General features: G+C 41.0%; 1 protein-coding gene across 2 annotated transcripts in view; it reads left to right on the top strand.

Moving 5' to 3' along the window:
- Positions 1 to 495: 495 nt before the first annotated feature.
- The window catches only part of RUNX1 (RUNX family transcription factor 1), a 412,164-nt gene continuing 390,450 nt past the window's right edge, over positions 496 to 22,209 (top strand). The window contains exon 1 of one of the 2 annotated variants that reach the window (XM_082244907.1): positions 496 to 596. In XM_082244907.1, coding sequence (XP_082101033.1) covers positions 539 to 596 — 58 coding nt within the window. In that variant the 5' untranslated portion in view covers positions 496 to 538. The remainder of the gene's footprint in view (positions 597 to 22,209) is intronic. The other variant, XM_082244905.1, reaches the window with a different exon arrangement.

Below are 22,209 nucleotides of genomic sequence, written 5' to 3'. Positions count from 1 at the left end.
ACATTGCTAACTTACAATCAAGAGCTTCACACACACACAGCTCCACTTCATCACCGCCGTCACATGGTCGAGATGAGCCAATGAGTGCTGATTAAGGAAAAAAAAAGGGGAACTTTTTTTATTTTTTTTTTTTTTATTTGGTGAAACACTTCTTTGGGCCCCAACCACAGAACCGCAAACCGAGTGCAAAACAAAAGTCACACAAGACTGAATACAACATATTGGTCAGCAAAAGAGGACGCAACTCTTTTTTTTATAAATTGGAAAACCACAGTTCCACGGGCCGGTAAGAATCATCGAAAAGCCACAACCAATTTGAGGACATTTGAATGATTTTTGAATCTCGCTGTTGCAGATGGGAGGAATGGGGCGGACGGGCATGCAGGGGCTGTAGGGTTTGTAGAACGCTAGAGAGCAGAATTCACACAGATGGGGGGGGCATTTTATTTCATTTTTGGAGGTATAAAAAAAAAAAAATTGTAATTGATCTTTCAGACGACTCTCGAAAAAAAAAATCAGGAAGTGGAAGAAAACCTCCATGGCTTCAAACAGTATCTTCGAAACCTTTCCTCTATACCCGTCGTGTTTCATAAGAGGTGAGTGCATCGCTTGTCTGTATTGTTTACCATTCTGCACTGCAAAGGAAACAAATTGCTAAGTTTCACAACCCAGATATTTCAGTTTTGAATGGACACCATCACGTTTGGCTTCTTATATCTTTTAGAGGCTTTGGTGGTGGATTTAATAAAGACAAATAGACCGCACTTTGCAAGAGCAGTTGCTATCTGCAAGGGCAATTGCTACAGAGCTTAGTAAATGTTGTAAAGCTCTGTTGACTTCCATCATCCAATCATGTGCAAGCAAAAATGCAGTTTTTTTTCCCCTTGCGTGTGATCGGTTATTTTTTGCAAAGTGAAGCTTCATCTCATTTACTAAGCTCAGGACCAACAGTCTATTTGTCTTTAGTAAATTAACCCCGTTGTCAATGGGAAATCCACATCTTACCCTACCCCATATTTTGTGGGTCTTACCATCTTCTTTAGGAAGGTCTCACCATCATCTTTAAGTTCCACCTGATGTTACATTACAGAGAATGCACCCTGAAGAGGGAGAATGTATTGCTTGTGGAGTCTGGCTGGTGGCTCAGCTTGAGAGAACTGGAGCCCATGTAATATAAAAGGAAGCCAGCTCACTGGTGTCCATCCACAGGTGAAATATCAAGGTTGGATGAATTGACCCTTTAAACTGGATGCTGTTACTTTGCTGTTGTTACTTCTGATTGTTGTTTGGGTCAGTGGGTGCCATCTACGTAAAATTTTGTTGTAACTGTATGTGGAATGATGAAATTCTCTGAATATTATTAGAAAAAAACACATTTCCATTTAAATGATATGGGTTTCAGTGGTAAAACACTAAGGGGTGGATTTCCTAAAGGCAATTAGACTGTGCACTTTGCAAAGTGCAGTTGGTCCTGAGCTTAGTAAATGAGTTGAAGCTTCACTTTGCAAAAAATAACCGATCACACGCAAGGGGAAAAAAAACTGCATTTTTGCTTGCACATGATTGGATGATGGAAGTCAACAGAGCTTTACAACATTTACTAATCCCTGTAGCAATTGCCCTTGCAGATAGCAACTGCTCTTGCAAAGTGTGGTCTAGTTGTCTTTATTAAATCCACCACCAATCACCACCAAAGCCTCTTAAAGATATAAGAAGCCAAGTGAAATTGCTCCAGAGCTTAGTAAATGAGATGAAGCTTGACTTTGCAATGACTACCCAATCACATGCAAGGGAAATTAAAAAAACAGCATTTTTGCTTGCACATGATTGGGTGATGGAAGTCAGCAGAGCTTCTGCTCATTTACTAAGCTCTGGAGCAACTGCCCTTTGCAAAGCTCATTTGCCTTTAGTAAATCAACCCCTATGAGCCTTCTTCTTTGTATCATATTTTGTTGTAACTGTGGTTTTCACCACAAATGCGCCTAATACAATTGGTGTGAAGGCAGGCATCCATGAAGCATGACAATACAAGGGAGAAGTCTGACATCCAGACATCCTGGGACCTAACAACACTGGCACCTACCACTTGCCTTGTCAAGCTGAATATGTGAATTGGACGTGATACAATTAAGATTGGTCACACACACAAGCCTGACATCTCGGTGAAAGGGCTCTCTCCCTCCATGGATACTGTACCCATTGGCTTTAGGAGGGGACCTGGTTACCCTATGTAGCAACCCATTATCAGGATACCCTGGTTTTCTGTTTTTTTTGGCGGTTGTACGGTGATCTATGATCTAATCTTATATATTAGCCTTTATGGTGGCCGTCCCTGCTTTGCATGGTCCCGACTCCTGCCCCGGGACATGATATGTTCTGCCCTTGATCTCATGGGAACAACGGTCTTTAAGGTCTCTCTGGCCCTGAGGAAGCCTTGGTGTGAAATGCGTCGGCTTTTTGGGGACCTATAGACTGTGCTCAACAGAGACCACTGTTACCTACTTGGTATACTGTATCAGCGCTCCCACAGGGAGCATGTTCTTATATTTTTTAAATATATCCACATGCAAATTTAAATTTTCTTTTATTCTTGAGATTTAATAAATATGTTTTTATTATAACAATACTTTGGCTCTATTTGTGACCATCCCTCTCACATTGGCCCGGAAAGTCCCACTGCTCTTTAGGATTGTGTCAATTCATTGTTGTCAATTCCCCTAGGCTCAATAACAAAGCTAACACACCAGGATAGGTATCCTTATTTTCAAACAAGTGACTGTTCTTTTCAATCGAGACCAATGAAATTTGAAAATTACAGTCTCATGACTGAAAAGGGAATACTTTAGTTGGCCATACAGCGAGTTGAGTGAATTTCAGCCGATTCCTGAAGAAGTTTGCTTTGTGGGTGATCCTGTTGGAACCCCCCCAGCCCAACATCCTTTTATTGAAAAAATTGGCAGAAAATTGTTGGCCGGACTGTGGCTGCTCAATTGTCCGGTTGTCAGATTACAATAGGCACAGCGAGAGATTTATCCAATGACAATCCGCGCTGTATGGAAGAATCTGTAGGACTTTCTTCATTCAGCCTTTAGGCTGAAGAAAAAAAATCTAAGAGTGTATGGCCAGCTTTATTTATTTATTTATTTTCAAAAAAGCAACAGTTACTTTCAGTTTAATCCAATTAAATTTGAAAATTGCAGTCACATGTCATAACATAAAGTGCCTTAGGCAATCGTTAAACTAAGCTATGTGAATTGAGACTTTTGTCTTAGTCATCTAGAAGGTCTATTTGTGTATGACTGGCCAAAGTCTAACGTTCAATTGCTGAGTCAATGTGGGCTATTTTTGGACGAGAGTCACATGAAGGACTTTTGAGGCTTGCATCCTTCCCTAAAGAACAATCACATCAACACTAAGGACCCGTTCCTGCCACTTAGGTCTGTTGTGGTGTTTTAAACGCATTTTAATGGGATGCCTATTGCACCACAATGGACAAAAAAAATTAGGCATGCAGCATTTTCAGCAGTGCACCGCAACAGTTGGTAGTGCATTACCGCTCATTGTGGTGCGCTAGAGTGTCAATCAGAATGCCTGTGCACTAACATGATCTTAACGTTCCATGCTGGTGTGAGTTGGCCCAACTGGGTTTATTCAAATGATCAGTGTACCTAAAAATAATGTTTTAGTGTTCGGTAGAGGCGAGAGAGTTAAAGTATGACTGAAGGCAAAACTTTTTTTTCTTTTTGGATAAAGTAAAGCGCTATGAGAACATCTGGTTTTTATTGCTGTCTGCCAACAGTAAAAGTGAAAGAAAATAAAAAATGTTGGGTTGTCATCAAAACAAGAATAGAGGGGAAAACTTCCAATAGAGACACTAGTTCTAGTGACAGCAAGCTTACTTTCTGTTTTGGTTATGGGACAGGAAGTAAAGAAAAATGGCCCCAACGAGACACATAGGTCAGAAAAACCTGACATGGGGTTTGAACCCTCCCTTAGACCCCGTTCAGACAGGGGCGACACGACTTGATGGGGGCGACCTGTGAAGTCGCGGTGCACAGCGCGACTTGCATGGACTTCATATCATTGAAGTCAATGCAAGTCGCCTCCAGGTCGCCCCAAAGTAGTACAGGACCCTTTTTCTAAGTTGGAGCGACTTGTGTCGCTCCTATTAGAACGGGTCCTGTGCTAATCAATGGCGAGCGACCCACGGCAACTTGTCAGGCTACCAAGTCGCCTGACAAGTCGCGCTAGTGTGAATGGGGTCTAACTCTTCCAAAATAAAAAATAAAAAAACATTTTGCCTTTAGTTCTACTTTAAACACCCTGACAGTTTCTGTTAGTTGGTGAAATTTTACCGCTGAGTTCTTGGATCTTCACTTGCTGTGGCCACTTTGAGGGGCTACCACCATCCCTACTAGATTTATGTTGTTATGTTTGAGAGAATATAAAAGTAGAAGTTGGAATAAACTAAGGATGACAGGATCACCCAAATCTCCTAGGTGGAAAGGAACAATGCCTGGAATTACGGAAGGGAGATCTCACTTTTTGAGGTAGACATAAAAGAAGCCAGGAGATAACTCTGCCCACTAGACCGAACCTATAACAAAAATGTCCCTGCTTGTTTGAACTGACTCTTTTAAAGCATGTTCAAAATGAAGTAAAAAAATAAGGGCGTTTTTTTTTTTCAGTCCTACTTTCCGTTATGTTATGTGTATTACCTACTGTTTCACTGAAATAGATTGTGTAAGGTAATACTGATGTTTCGTAACACTGTATTCATAAGTAAACACTTGAAATGGAAAGCCACCTCTCTTACAAACTGGAGAGCATTGAATCTCTCTGATCATCGTATCAGGATTATTTAGTATGTGAGCGTTTACTGATAATAACACTGTTGTCAAGTACGGCTGATGGTCCTTTGTTAGGTCCACCGCTGAGTTGTTAGCTCGTTGTTCTGCAGAGCTTCCTGACACTATTTTTATTTGAGGAGGGATATGACGTGTGGTAGGGTGTCTTCTTGGGATTCTTCTGAAATGTGGAACGTTTGGAAAATAAGTATGGGGTGTTTCCCACTGGATGCTCAAATTGTGGAGGGACTGATCTAGGTGGCCAGGGGAAGCAGGTGAGGAGCACCGGAAAGTAGAGTTTATGCATGAGAAATCCATACACATAAGAATAAAGCCAACACGTTTTTGGAAGTTCGAGGCACCCCCTTCTTCAGGATTGGAGTGTTTTGTTGGCGTTGATGAAAACATCCTTGGGAAATACACCCCGGTACTTTCTTGTTTGGTAAATGCAGTCCTGTGTTCATCAGCCTTCAACAGAACTTCAATGGAAGATCCTTGATTGCTGTTAGGGGTTGTCAAATGATGTTGTTTCAACTTAATTAAACCATGGCCTTGTCCTTTCCAGTTTATCCTTACCTGTGTGCAGCTTCTTCTTCATTAAGAGTACCTGGCACTTTTGGGTATAGAGTAGCATGGGATTTGCTACCATTTGGCAGTGCCTGAGGCCCTAGAACTGTCATATGACTAAAGGAGTAAAGCGTCACTAACCAAACGGATCTCAGCATTGGCTGCAAAGCAGAAAGGAGCTGTGAGGGAGCACAAAAAGCTTAAGTATATGGGGGTTGAGGGATGTCCTTGCCAGAGACCCTGTATTGGCAAGGTGACAGCGCCTCTTTTAACAGTTACGGTGTTGTTTTTTGGGCAAGAACCCTTTATTTGGATGGGACAATTTTTTCCAACATTTCTACCTTTGCTTCTCGACATTCAAGAAATCTATTGGACTTTTTCTTTCTTTAATTTTACACAACCTTATCCAAGAATACAACCCTCTACCATTACTCTCCCACCACAAGGGGGTAGGGGGATTCCCTATAAAAATGAACTCTTGGGGGGTCATTCTAAACCACCAGGGTGCATAGGTGAGTTTCACTAACCAGGGGGAGTCATTCAGTTGGTGTGTCAGGAACGGTTTGCCGATGTGAATTAAATTCTCTTACAGGTGGACCAATTTGCTTTATCTCCGTCTATTAGGAGCTGTCATTGCAGGCAAGTTAGGTAAGCGTGATTCTGAGTACGTGTCAATTAACTTGAAAATTTACCTAGGACATTTACAGCTTTAATAAATACCCAGTTCAGACTTTTTAGTATAAGCTGACGAAGTAAAATTGTATATTTTATAAAAAAATGTATGTGTTAACCTCCCTAGCGGTATGATTCTTTTGGATTTTAGGTGCTGAAAGCGGTACCATTATTTTAGGTGCTGAAAGCATGTAATTCTTGTGAATGAGCAGCCCAAACCAACTGTATACATTTATTATACATATTATATATATATATATATATATATGTATGTATACATATATTATGTATACATATATTATATATATATATATACGTATATATATATATATATATAATGTATACAGTTGGTTTGGGCTGCTCATTCACAAGAATTACGTGTGTATATATATATATATATATATATATACGTGTGTATATATATATATATATATATATATATATATATATATATATATATATATATACATATACATATATATGTATATATATATATATAATATGTGTGTGTGTGTATATATATATATATATATATATATATATATATATATATGTATATGTGTATATATATATATATATACGTATATATATATATATATATACTGTATATATATGTATATATATATATATATACTGTATATATATGTATATATATATATATACATATATTTACATAAAAAGTACAGTAAAACTGCAGGAAAGGGCACTGGGGGGTAATGTAATGTGATTTTATTTTATTTTGAACGATATCAGTGTGTTTGGTGCATTTTACATTCGAATTTGCCGCCGGTTCCACCCCCCGGCGGACGTCACGTCGCCGGAGACGGAAGCCGGGGCTCGCAGACGATCGGGAGAGAGCTCCGCCGCCGCACACCGCTCGCAGACATCGCTGGATCCCGGAGAAAAGGTAAGTAAAACCTCCTCCAGCATCCAGCGATCTTCCTAGCGCTACCCCGAGTGTGACTCGGGGTTACCGCTTTTGGCACTAAAATCTTACCCCGAGTCACACTCGGGAATACCGCTAGGAAGGTTAATAAAACAAAATGAATACATTATTACCTTTTTAACACAGTGCTGCCCTTTAACAACTGCACTGTGCTGGCTTTAGCTGTCACAGTGCCCCGCTATGTGCTAGGCACTGTGACAGTATAAACTGGAAGGTTTGTTTGTAAACAAACCCATGTGATACTATGTCATAGCCATTATGGTAACCACATGGTCAGGATTCATTAAGAGCCGGTTCACACTGGGGCAACTTGTCAGGCGACCTGGTCGTCTGACAAGTCGCCGTGGGTCTCCTGCCATAGATTAGCACAGGACCCGTTCTAATAGGAGCGACACAAGTCGCTCCGACTTAGAAAAAGGGCCCTGTACTACTTTGGGGCGACCTGGAGCTACCTGCATTGACTTCAATGATATGAAGTCCGTGCATGCCGCTCCGAGGTCGCGGTGCGAGCTGCGCACCGCGACTTCACAGGTCGCCCGGCAAAGTCGGGTCGCGCCTATGTCAACCGGCTCTCAAATTCAGGAAATTTGTACTTTCACTTGACAGTGGGGACTAAGAACGAGGAATAATCACATGTGAAGGTTAATTTAGGTTTTCAGGTACTGAACATTGTTATTTTAAAAAGTTTATAGCCAGATTTCAGACTGGACCAGAGATACTCATTAAAGTGGGAATAAGTATAAACCACTTAATAAAAACAACTATTACTGGAGAGATTTAGTAAACCTGGAGCACTCAGAATCTGGTGCAGCTGTGCATGGTAGCCAATCAGCTTCTAACTTAACTTTGTTCAGTTAGGCTTTGGCAATAAAACCTTGAAGCTGATTGGTTTCCACGCAGAGCTGCACCAGATTTGGCACTCTCCAGTTTTAGTAAATAACCCTTGCTGTTTTTTTCTTTTCCTCATGAATAAATCGCTAATGCAGATTTACACTGACATCTTCAAAACTTTGATCTATGGCCGTCCTATCGCATTACATCATACTGATTGGCAGAACACCATAGTAGTACTGCAACAGTTCTGGCTGCATCATTGGAAATGATAAATGCCTTATGTGCTGTATTGTTAAATAATGCGATTTATTAGGGATTGTGATCGCTCTAATTTAAATAATTCATATATCTGCAATGTTTATGGTTGGCATTAGATATATAAGACACCAGGGTACCTCAATCCACCAGGTTTTTTTTTATTAAATTTCGGATTTGGCTGAACTGATTCTTTAATTTAAAGGCTTTTCCAAAGAAAACTGTATAGTTTCCTTAAATGTAGAATGGAATCATATAATTGGCCCATAAAGGCATAAAGGGTGAGTGGATTGATTTTCACAAAATTAATTTTGCTTTTAAATTAGTAATTTTTGCAATTGGCCAAATTCTGCTGAAGCTGAAATTCTCAATTTCACTCGTTGAGCTGCTTTGGTGATTCATTGTTTTTTTTTGTAGAGTGTGTTTTTTGTGGGGTATATTTTATATGTTCATTGTGCTTTTTTTTCCCCTTTGCTTGTTATTTTTTCATGCTGTCTGTTTTTTACTTTTTGTGAATAAAAAAACATAAAAAAAACAATGGGCGAATTTGTTGGCACAAGAACAGATTCAGGTAAGATGTAAGTAGCGAACCCAGTGAGAAGTCTGCAAGCCCCGGACCCTGTAAACCTTATTGAAGTCTATTGGAGGCGAATATTGTAATTCATTTTCTGGCCTTTTTCAAGGCTAATTGACATGCTATAGTTAAAAAAGGATATGGGGGAATGTGAACAAATGCAACTATAGCACCCTCCTAGGTAGGTGCTAGAGAGAAAGTATAGTTTTGGGCAGTGGCGGCTGGCCAGGCGGGCAGCAGACAGACCGCACCATACACCCCCCCCCCGAACCATTCCAGGCCGCACACCATACCCCCCCTCCCAGGACCACAGCAGGACCCCGCCCCCTGGCTCACTCACCACAGCAGGGCCCCGCCCCCACCCCCCGCTCACTCACCATGCCTGGACATCTGTACATGTGCAGCAGCAGGAGCAAACGGCTTTTTCCCCCTCAGTCTTCTTCGTCTCCTCCCTTCTCCTCCATGCCCAATGGCATGGCTTCCCCTTTTGGCCAATCAGGAAACTGGTCTCAGGTCCGCTTCCTGATTGGCCAGGAGGAGGATCCGTGTGACAATAGCGAATATTCATTCACTATTGTCACACAACTAGGTGGGTTCGGGGCACAGTGCTCTGCGCCCTGAGCCCACCCTTTGTTTAAGCCTATTAGAGCCTCTGGCTCTAATCACATGGTTAAATAAAAAAAATAAAAAAGCCCCATTGAACTCCATGCGTCTGGCGCCCTGCATGTAGATTAGGGGGCCGGACGCATGGATGGTAGGGCGGCGCCCCTGCGCCCCCAATGCACCAGCCGCCTCTGGTTTGGGGTCCTGTCTGTTTACAAGAGCTGCAGGTAAATCTATATTGTTCTCTGCCTACCAGAGAGCAGGATCTGTTAGTGAGGTCTGCTCAATGTGCTCATGTGCAACTCATTCTGTCTGCAGAGTGTTTCACACTGGTCCAATAGGGAGGCATATTGGACACTGGGAGGAAACCTGACAAATGAGTGCACAGGCTTTTGATACAGCCTTGGTGATTTGGCAGAGGAAAGTGCCTCAGTTCATGCAGGGATACTGTATAAAAGCCAGGAGCACATGTGCTTGAAAGTCTTTCGGCTGGATAGCAGAGTCCCGGAGGGAGAGGGGGCTGCCTCCTCCTCTGTAGAGGGGTTGTGAGGCCTCAGGTGGTCGACCTGAGGTCCTAGAGAGTGCCAGTGAGGAGCTTAACCCAGAGGTCCAGGGAAGCTGACTGAAAGGGGAGACACTGGAGGATCTGTCTCTGCAGTACAGAGAGTACAGATCTGTGTCAAGGGGCCTGACCTGAGGGGGGCCATCCATGCAGCTTGAAGAGTCAGTGGATGGGTGTCAGTAAAGGGTATGCTAGTGAGTGTCCTGAAGAGAATGTAAAACACCAAGCCTATTGCTGGAGAGAAAAGAGCAAGGAGACTTAACCCATTGAGGCAAGTGAGAGTTGTCCTTATCCATTGTGAATAGTTACAGTTGGTATCCCACTATTCCCTTCTCCCTTCCAAGTTCCAAAATAAATACTAAAAAAACAATACCCCTGGACTGTTTACTGTGTGACGAGCCATCGGGAGTAAGGAGGGATATATGTACTATTCCTTAAATGACTGTGTACTGGTAATCAGAGGAGGCCCTCAATGTTTTTTTTTTTTTAAATAGCATTCAATGGTGAGAGGATCTTTTCACGTGTCTTTATGGGCAAGATTGAGAATGCAGAAATCCTCAAAATAACATGCCCTAACACTGCACATGAGGTCCCAGAACAGTAGAAAATGGCTTGGGGTTCCCCTTATAATTCCTACTAGGCCCTTTTCTAGGCATGTAACCTGGGTGACCAGGAAAGTAATGGCAGCGAGTGTGTGCCAACCCAACCTCACCCCATCCCATACCTGTCAACATTTAGTACCTTGCAAGTGGGGTCAGCACAGCACCCCCCCCCCCCCCCCATCCTTTCAAAGAACCTTATCCTGGCAAATATGGCTATTTTTTTTTCCAGCAATTCGTCAAGCTGTTAAAAGGCTGGGATCTGGTCAAATTTACATTCGTCCTGAACTTGAAGCTAATCCCTAATTTTAAGAAGCTTTCGTAAATCTCAGGAACCATTTAAAACCACTTAAACCCTTAAAAACACCCTAAAGGACAAGTTCTTCCTTTAATAAAAATAAAAAGGTCAACTAACTCCCGACACCCTCCCTACTCCCACCACCTAGGCCTAAGCCAGCTGGTGTAACAGGCAACTTGTGTACTATAATTTTGTTTGCAGTGGTCAGCACTCATTGGTCAGTACAGCCACATGACCGGTCAGCCACATGGCCAGTGAGAATCTTTTCTGTGTCTTCTTTCTTTCGGGACACCATCAAGCAAGAAAGAAGAAACAAAATGGTCAATGCGGTCACGTGGCCATGCTGACCATTGATTGCTAGCTGTTGTGAGCATTATGATGCAACATAGCCATTGGGGCTGTGTAATGCAGTTTTCAAGCCTATGGCCCATTAAACGGGCTGGCGTGGGCAGCAGGAGATGACATCTACAGTAGAGAGGACCGGTGAGTGTGTTGTAGGTTCACCCTTTCAATTTTTTTTTCATTTTTTGTTTTTGCTTTTGCAATTGACTCCGATGCCTTATGCCAAAATGGTGAAAATTTGCTCTTCCCTACAACCCATTATGCATTAAAATAATGTTCAATGAAGTGCTTTTCTTATGTGAGTACATGTGCACTACTGACATTTGTGACGTCACCACGCGCCGGGAGCCAGGAAGTGGTCCACACTACTTCAGGACCGGCTTGTATACAGAGCCCTGGTGTGATTTATTCTTATTCGTTTTATTGTTGTTAATAAAGTCTAGTTAAGTGCTTGTACGCTATGGGGTGCACTTGGTCCCTTACATGCTTCTGTGAACCGGGGGTGACATCCACAATTAAGGGAAGCAGCGACACTTTTTGATGGCACAACTGTGATTTACCTTATTATATGTAGCACTGGCCCCTAGGGAGCTGCTGAGATTGGATTCCTCTGGGTTACCCATAGAAACAGTCTGTAAAAACTTATCACTTAAACACTTGGCTCAGACAACAGGGGATTTGGTTTTTGTGTTTTATTGTGAACTGGGATGGGAGAAGGGATAAGTGGGATACTCCAACTATGAACCATGCACAAATCTTGAGGACCACTGACTGTAGTGTGTGCGGCAAGGCCGCTGCTTCACTTTGCCACTGTAGTGAAGTAAGATATGTTCCTGAATTGATTCCTCTTCAGGGTCCTAACTTGGCACCCCCTTTCTCACTTCCCTTGCCTGCTAGCCCCTGTCCACTGACTCTCCACTGGAGTGGTCCCCTTCCTGGGCAGACCCCTGGCAAGCTTCCCGGTACTCACGGACACTGTTTTTCCCTGGGTTGCTCTGCCTTCAGCTCCACTTGTCAGTATCCTGCACCTCCTGGCTCAGCATCACACACTTGGTCCACTAGGCCGACCGCCTGTGACCACCTTCCACATCAGACAGGAGGAGAGACAGCCGTCACCCTCCTCCTGGGACCTGGCTTCCCGCCCAAAGACGCCCTGTCACATGTTCCCCTGGCTTTTATGACCTATCCCAGGATGCACCACTGTTGTGCCAACCCACTGGGACAGCCACAAAAGCCTGTGTGTCACTGGCTGGGTTTCCTCCACTGTCCAACAGGCTCCCCCATTGGATACAGTGGGGACACTCCCTCAGACCAGACCAGACCTAGGAGGGTGCTACATCTATAAAGCGTTGCTCAGTGGGTCATATCTTTGAGGTGTGCATCCTGGCGTGGCACCTGGTGGAGGAACACATTTGCAGTGTTTTTCATATCATGAAGATGTATTAAAAGGAGGATCTGCATAATTATTGAAGACTTCACAACCACCCTATAGCAGATTTACTGCTACAAGGCGGCCATTCTGTACAGATTCATGTATATAGACATGATTCTGCACTTCTGGGTAGAGGGCACAAACAATGCTGATACGCTGCTTCTACTGTGACTAATCACAGCAGAAGCCGATCAGCTGATGCCGGCAAATGGATGTCCGCTGGCACCTGCTGATCCTCGAGGAGAGAGGCTGGAAGGGAGCTCTGCATATGTAAACAATGCAGAGTTCCCTTCTGACAGCGGGGATGGGATGGATTTTCTTTCCCTGCAAATTAAGGGAATAAAAATCCATCACATCTCTTAGTGAAAGCAGAACACACAGTACTCACAAAAACACTGGTTAAGCGCAAATTGAATCCTTTGCTCGCACCACTGCTGTGCTGTGATTAGACACAGCACAAGTCAATCAGTGGATGCCGGCCAATGGATGTCTTCCGCTACCTGCTGATCAGCGAGGAGAGATACAGAACAGAGCTCTGCCTATGTAAACAAGGCAGAGCTCTGCTCTGTCAGCGGGGATGTGGTGGATTTTGTTTCCCTGCAAAGCATATATATTTATATATATATTTGCATATATATATATATATATATGTATGTATATATATATATATATATATATATATATATATATGCATACATATATATATATATATATATATATATATATATATATATATATATATACACATATATATATACATATATATATAATAAAAATAGCACATATTAAACACAATAACACTACTTAGGCACACATTTAACCCTTTAATTGCCCTAGTTTAACCCCTTCCCAGCCAGTGCCATTAGTACAGTGACAGTGCATATTTTTAGCACTGATCACTGCATTAATGTCACTGGTTTCCGCAAAGTGTCAAAAGTGTCAGTTAAAGTGTTACTAAACCCACAACAGTAAAATCAGTCTGTAGATGCAGTAAAGCACGCTTGTTATACTCACTGTGGAACCTAAGGGGTCAATCCTCTGCATTGTGTAAAAAGGCTGTTTGATCCTGTATGCACAGATCCTCCTCTTCTTGCATTGTCCCCATAACATGTCTGGATAAGACAGAGTTACTGGAGTCAGGCTGCACATGCTCAGTTTAGTGTGTATTGCTAGAGAGTTTTTTTTCCTTGGGCGCATGTGATCAGCACAGGGCCAATCAGCACTGTCCAGACAGAGGGTTAGGGGTCCTGCAGCCTCATAGGACAATCATGGGAGAATGAAAACTCCTCCTACAAGCTTCACCAGGAACTGATAGAAGTCACAAGACTGCTATATACTGCTGATGAGAAAAGGTATTTAGCAGTTTATATTTACTAAAATAATTGCATTTCCATGTTCTGTGTACTGTGGGAGATCAGATATAGTGAATGCAGGCTCCTGGGTTTACTAACACTTTAAGGCTACATTCACACCTGAGCGTGGCATTTTCACGCCCTTTTTACCGCGATTTTACCGCAATTTTTACCGCGATTTACAGGCGTTTTTTGTGCAGGCGTTTATAGATTGAAAAGAGACCAATGGAAAACGCCTGTAATCTGCCCAAAAAGAAGCTCATGTACTTTTTTGAGCGTTGGGCGTTTTGCTTACAGCGTCAAAACGCTCCGATGTGAACAGGGGCCATTGAAATGAATAGGATTTGTCTTGTTGGGCGCTTTGAGAGCTGATCCTAGAGCAGAAAAACTCCCCAAAAACGCCCCAAAACGCCTACATGTGAACAGAGCCTAAGTGTCAGATTGTTCCCCGCAATATCGCAGTCCCACTATAAGTCGCTGATCACCACCATTGCTTGTTTAAAAAAAAAAAAATAAATATAAAATCCAGTATATATGCCATAGTTTGTAGACACTATAACTTTTGCGCAAACCAATCAATATACACGTTTCTTGAGATTTTGTTTTTTACCAAAAATATGTAGCAGAATACATATTGTCCTAAATTGATGAAGAAATTAGATTTTTTTACACTTTTTTTATTCGATGTGTTTTATAGCAAAAAGTAAAAAATATTTTTTTTTTTTCAAAATTGTCGGTTTTTTTTTTTTTTTTAGCACAAAAAGTAAAAAAAAAACCGCAGAGGTGATCAAATACCACCAAAAGAAAGCTCTGTTTGTGGGGGAAAAATGTACAGCGTTGCATGACAGCGCAATTGTCAGTTAAAGTAACGCAGTGCGGTATCTCAAACAATGGGCCTGATCATGGAGGGGGGTAAATCTTCCGGAGGTCTACAGTTGTTTGGACACTATTCTGTTTTTTTGTAACTTTGTTATATTTGACACAGATTGACGTTTTTTTTTTTTTTTTTTCTTTAATTTATTTTAGTAGCGCGGTAATTTTTACTAATGACTGGAATAAGATCATGTGTTACAAATTTTTTTTTTCTTTTTATAATGGAGGGGGTTCTGGAAGCGGTTGCTCAGGCACTTTGCCATAGCAGATGTCACTCAGCCTCTGGATGACATGTGTCTTAGTCAAAATGTATTATTAACCAGCTAGCAAATGTGCAGTGAAAGTCAGCTGCTTTGTCACCCTGGACTGAATCATATATGCTGATCTCCGGCTGGGGCTGAATAGGGGGTCTGTTAGGGTACACAGAGCGGGCGGGGGGGGGGGGGGGGGTTACACGGTGCTAGCACGTTCTATGCTGCAAATAAAATGGCTTTTATAAGCCTTAGAGCCGGATTAAGCTAAACTGAATCATGCAGATTTGTGTGACTCGCACATTCTTCAGGAGGGCCGTCAGCCCCAATGAAAAGGTGAAGCTCTGTTCACATTTTGTTAACAGCTTCCAGCACAAGCAGACCCCCCCCCCCCCCCACCGAGGGGGACGTGCGTTACAAGGTGGATGTGTCATTTGTACCAGGACAGAAAGAATGGGGGATTTCCATCTATTCATGGATCTGTAGAAAGCAAAGGAAGTCTTTTTTTTAGGGCTTGTTCACCCCAGGTGCATTATGGGAATGTGCATAATCACGCATTTTCCCGCACCGCACAAAAATGTGCTGCCCTCTTGCAAATGTGTGTGGGTGCCACTGATTTTTAATAGCACCCCCATGCATCTAGCCAACATCCGTGCCATTCGTATTGGTGTGACGAGATTTTAACAATCGTGCACCTTTTTGCGCATTTCTTACACATAGCGCAGCCCATCAAAACGAACAGACTGCCCTAAAACGCAGACAAGACTTTAAGGTGTATTTATCTTTTACTGTACACGTTACAGCGATCAGATTATCATAACCGCATGCTGTCAGGGGAAATTTGTGAATTTTTCCCATACATGTTACATTTTGCTAGAAAATGACCTAGAACCCCCAAACTTTATATATTTGCTAGAACATGATATAAAACCCCCAAACTTTATGCATTTAGTTAGCAAATGACCAAGAACCCCCAAACTTTATACATTGATACAAAATGATTTAAACCCTCCCAAACGTATACATTTGCTAGAAAATGACTTTGAATCCCCGAACTTTATACATTTTGCTAGCAAATGACCTAGAACCCCCGAACTTTATACATTTGCTAGAAAATTTCTTAAAACCCCCAAATTTGATACATTTACTAGAAAATGACTTAGAACCCACAAACTTTATATGTTTGCTAGAAAATTACTTAGAACCCCCAAATTTGATATATTTGCTAGAAAATGACTTAGAACCCCCAAACTTTATATATTTGCTAGAAAATGACTTAGAACCCCCTAATGTTTATATATTTGCTAGAAAATTACTTAGAACACCCAAACTTTATATATTTTAAAGAAAATCACTTAGAACCCCCAAACTTTAATAATTTAATAGAAAATCACTTAGAACCGCCAAACTTTATATATTTACTAGAAAATTACTTAGAACCCCCAAACTTTATATATTTGCTAGAAAATTACTTAAAACCTTTAAACTTTATATATTTAGCTAGCAAATGATTTAAAACCCCCAAACATTATAAATTGCTAGAAAATGTCTTAGTGCCCCCAAACGTTATACATTTGCTAGAAAATGACTTAGAACCCCTAAATTTGATATATTTGCTAGAAAATTGCTTACAACCCCCAAACCTTATACATTTTCTAGAAAATGTCTTAGAACCCCCAAACTTTATATATTTGCTGTAAAATTACCTAGAACCCCCAAACTTTATGTTTGCTAGAAAATGACTTTGAAATCCCAAACATTATATATTTGCTAGAAAATGACTTAGAACCCCCAAACTTTGTATATTTGCTAGTAAATTACTTAGAACCCCCACCAAAGTTTATATATTTGCTAAAAACTGACTTAGAACTCATAAACTTTATATATATATATATATATATATATATATATATATATATATATATATATATGCTAGAAAACTACCTAGAACCCCCAAATTTTATATATTTTCAAGAAAATGACTTAGAACCCCCAAATTGTATATATTTGCTAGAAATTTACTTAGAACCCCCAAACTTTATATATTTGAAGGCGAATGACTTAGAACCCCAAAAATTTAAATATTTGCTAGAAAAGGACTTAGAACCCCCAAACCTCATACTGTATATTTTCTAGAAAACGACTTAGAACCCCCAAATTGTATATATTTGCTAGAAAATTACTTAGAACCCCCAAACATTATATATTTGCTAGAAAATTATTTTAAAACCCCCAAGCTTTATTTATTTGCTAGAAAATTACTTAGAATCCCCAAACTTTATACATTTTGCTAGCACATGACCTAGAACACCCAAACTTTATACATTTGCTGGCAAATGACTTAGAACCCCCACATTTTATATATTTGCTAGAAAATTATTCTGAACCCCCAAACTTTATACATTTGCCAGAAAATTACTTAGAACCCCCAAACTTTATATATTTCCTAGAAAATGACTTAGGACCCCCAAACGTTATACATTTCAGAAAGAAAATTAATTAGAACCCCCAGACTTTATATATTTGCTGGAAAATGACTTAAAACCCCCAAACTTTATGTATTTGCTAGAAAATGACTTAGAACCCCCACATTTTATATCTTTGAAAGAAAATGACTTAGAACCCCCAAACTTTATATATTTGAAGGAAATTACCAAGAAGAACTCCCAAACATTAGATATTTGCTAGAAAATTATTTTGAAAACCCCAAACTTTATTTATTTGCTAGAAAATGACTTAAAACCCCCAAACTTTATACATTTTGCTAGCAAATGACCTAGAACACCCAAACTTTATACCTTTGCCAGCCAATTACTTAGAACCCCCAAACTTTATATATTTGAAAGAAAATTATGTAGAATCCCCAAACTTTATATGTTTGCCAGAAAATGACTTGGAACCCCCAAACTTTATATATTTCAGAAAGAAAATGAATTAGAACTCCCAGACTATATTTGCTAGAAAATTACTTAAAACCCCCAAACTTTATATATTTGCTAGAAAATTACTTAGAACCCCCAAATTTTATATATTTGCTAGAAAATGACTTAGAACCCCCAAACTTTATATTTTTGCTAGAAAATTACTTAAAACCCGCAAACTTTATATATTTGCTAAAAAATTACTTAGAAACCCCAAACTTTTTACATTTTGCTAGCAAATGACCTAGAACCCCCAAACTTTATACATTTGCTAGAAAATAACTTAGAACTCCCAAACTTTATATATTTGCTAGAAAATGACTTAGAACCCAAAACGTTAGATATTTTCTAGGAAATAACTTAGAACCCCCAAATTTTAAACATTTTCTAGAAAATGACCTAGAACCTCCAAACCTTAGATATTTGCTAGAAAATGACTTAGAACCCCCAAACTTTATATATTTGCGGGAAAATTGCTTAGAACCCCCAGATTTTATGCATTTGCTAGAAAATGACCCAGAACCCCCAAACTTTTATATTTTTGCTAGAAAATGACCTAGAACCCTAAAAAACTGTATACATTTGCTAGGAAATGACTTAGAACCCCCAAACGTTATATATTTGCTAGAAAATGACTTAAAACTCCCAAACTTTATACATATTCTGGTAAAAGACCTAGAATCCCCAAATGTTAAATATTTGCTAGAAAATTACTTAGAACCCCCAAACTTGATATATTTGCTAGAAAAAAGGTTTGAAGTTTTAAGCTCGACAAAAGTTTTCCAATATTTCCATTAGACAGAAGTCGAACGTTAGATCAACTTTTCATGAGCAGGAATGGCCATAGATGGGTTCAAATCCGGCAGTCCCTGCTGAACTGGCTGAATTTTGATCCATCTATGACCAGCTTAAAGTGATATTAAAGTCGTTTTTTTTTTTTTTTAAATAACATCTTATACTTACCTGCTCTGTGCATTGGGTTTGCACAGAGCAGCCCCGATCCCTATCTTCTCAGGCCCCCCACCAGCACTCCTGGCTCCACCCCCCTGCCAAGTGCCCCTATAGAAAACAGGCTGCTGTGGGGGCACCCAAGCAGGCTCACTCCCAAGCCACTGCTCTGCATGTCTTTTCAGACACGGAGCAGTGGCTCGGCCCTGACAATTTAAAAATAATATATAATAATAATAAATAATAATAAAAACAATATTTTTTACATTCTGCTATAAAACACATTTAATAAAAAAATGTAAAAAATCAAATTTCTTCATAAATTTAGGCCAATATGTATTCTGCTACATGTTCTTGGTAAAAAAAAAGAAAAATCCCAATAAGCGTATATTGATTGGTTTGTGCAAAAGTTATAGCGTCTACAAACTATGGGGTATATTTATGAAATTTTTTTACTAGTAATGGCAGCAATCAGCAACTTATAGCGGGACTGCGATTTTGTGGCAGACAAATTGGACACCAAGTGACATTTTTTGACACTTTTGTGGGGACCAGTGACACCAATACAGTGATCAGTGCTAAAAATATGCTCTGTCACTGTACTAATGACACACTGCCTGGAAAAGGGAAAACATCCGGGGCGATCAAAGGGTTAAATGTATCCCTAAGGGACGCTTTCCAACTGTGTGGAGATGGGGGAGGTGCTTGTACTGTGAGAAGGCAGAGATCCGTGTTCCTGCTTAGCAGAAACACAGGATCTCTATCTTCCCCTGGCACAGAACGACAATCTGCCTTGTTTACATAGGCAGACCGCCATTCTGCCTCTCTTGGGAACGATCGGCAGGTCCTGGCGGACATTGGCTCTGACGGACCCGCTGATTGGCTCCCGCTGTGTCCAATCACAGCAGGAGTGGGCGTGTGCACCTCAGACCCGGGAGTGCAGAATCACCTACCTGTACGTGATATCGCGCAGAGGAGCTGCCGCCCCACAGTAAATATATACGTAAGGCGGTCAGCAAGGGGTTAAGATGCTTCTAAGATCATTCAGAATAAATTGACGAGTTGATTTGAATTGTATGGGAATGCAAAACCTACTTGAAGTGAACAAAAGCCCAATGCAATGTAAATAGTTGCAGCACGGTGGTGCGAACATTTCAGGGTAAAAACAGGCGGTAAGGAGGCGACATATCGCTTTTTTAGCCACCTGTCAACCACAGTGCAACGTCAAGTCTGAATACTGCTATTCCAGAGACAATCATTTTTTAAGTCCCACAATGGACAGTGTTGGATAAGGTCAAAAGTTGAGCATTTTTCAAACAGGTCATTTGCTAACAAAAAAAATAAAATAGCTCCAAACAAAAGCCGTCGAAAAATCTGAGGTCAGAAAAATAATTGGCTTCCACTCTACGCTGTTCTCACCCGCAATGATACGGCTCATTGTTGACTCAGGCCGGGCCTAGAAAAGAAACATTTCACCCAATAAAATTTACGGCCCTTTCGCCAGCAGAGAGGCCAAAAAAACAATTTTGTTTTGTTCTCCGCCGTCACCTTTATCAGGCCGAGCAGTTGTCACTGGAGGAAGCCCGTTCCTCTACTATCATTATAGCATGTATGGGGGGGGGGGTCGCTGCATTATATCCTTAGCTGTCTCTTTAAGCTGGGAACTGTTAGGACATAAACAAGCCTTGCAGCACAGGGGTTTGTTGTCAGCCAGTCTGACACATGAATTGTATGCGGTCTACCGCAAAGGATCTCCAGCCCTATCACACAAGACCATGACTTGTTCCACCGAGTCTTCTACATAAACTGTATACACGCCCAGAAGAATGTTTTCTGTACCATTCACGACAATAAGAAGACTTTAATCAGGACAGATCAGAAAGCCACACTTGTGAGCGCTTGAAGAAAATCAGAAGTCTGATAATTTCCAGCGGGTACAGAAAAGGATCACCCCCTCCCCCCCTTTTGGTTGCTTTGCAGCTTGAAATGAAGACAGACAGTTTTCGTTTTATCCAGCTGTATTTACTACTGCAGCCTATAACATCCAAGTGAAGGATAGAACATCAACATGTCATAAAAAAAAAAAAAAAAAAATTCAAAAACAGAATTACTGAGTTGGAAAAAGGATCACCCCCTTGTGTCAATATTTTGTTGAATCATCTTTTCTTTTTTTATTACAGCCTTTAGTCTGTTGGGATATATCTCTACTAACTTTTCACATCTAGACTTTGCAATATTTGCCCACTCTTCTTTGCAGAACTGCTCAACTTCAGTTACATTTGATGGTGACCGTTTGTGGACTGCAGTCTTCAAGTCATTCCACAGATTTTGGGGTTTAAGTCTGGGCTCTGTCTAAGCCAGGGATGGCTAACCTTGGCATCCCAGATGTTTTGGAACTACATTTCCCATGATGCTCAACTACACTACAGAGTACATGAGCATCATGGGAAATGTAGTTCCAAAACACTTATGGAGTGCCAAGGTTTGCCATCACTGGTCTAGACCATGCAAGGACATGACTAAAGGATTCGTCAACCTGGGTCCTTAGGACTACAGAATAACGACACGGACTGCGTGACATGGGTTTAATATGGCCACAGCAGCCACTTTTATTAACCAAAGAATAAATACCATACCAATAAGTGCAAATTCAACAATATAATTCTAACAATGCTTAACAAGAAGGAGTCTTTGGGTGTCCTTAGGACTTGGACTTCTTGTATTTCTGCCTACCCCATCAAGCTGCACCTTCCCGCAAGTAGAGATGGGCAGTATGCACTATCTGTAACGAAAAGCGCCATTTGTAAGAAAAAGTGGCCGCAAGCACACTGGAGTGAGGCCATTGGTCTGCTAAAATAGATATGGGAAGTGCCGAAGGGAAATCAGCGTTGTTCTGGACAGGAGTCAAAGGGCCCATTATAGTAGAGACAAGGGAGTGTGTACAATTCGAGCAAAACACCAGAACCACAGCTCCAATGAGAGGGTGGGAACCTATATCTTTCATGGCAGTTGGGGAGGTAAGCCAAAGGGCTGCTCCCAGTGCATAAGGGAATAGAACATATTTCACAGCAACCCATCCTTTAGAAAGGGATTGGGTGTGCCAGTCTATAATCCAGGGCAGTTGGCATGCATAATGGTAGCGTTTCATATCTGGTAGCCCGATTCCACCCTTTTCCTTAGGTAACATTAGGCGGGTCAGACTAATTTTGACAGGGGCCAATTAACTTACCATATAGGTTTTTTTTTGTCAAAATGTAAAGTTAAATGTTCAAAGCGTGTGCGACCAGTGACCACATGCCTATGTCGGCGTCTACATGGGCACAATGTTTTCTG

Source organism: Pelophylax lessonae, assembly GCF_965119305.1.
Source record: "Pelophylax lessonae genome assembly, chromosome: 2".
Classification (NCBI taxonomy): Eukaryota; Metazoa; Chordata; class Amphibia; order Anura; family Ranidae; genus Pelophylax; species Pelophylax lessonae.
The sequence above is the reverse complement of the archived record's forward strand: the minus strand, read 5'-3'. Positions and strand labels throughout refer to the sequence as shown.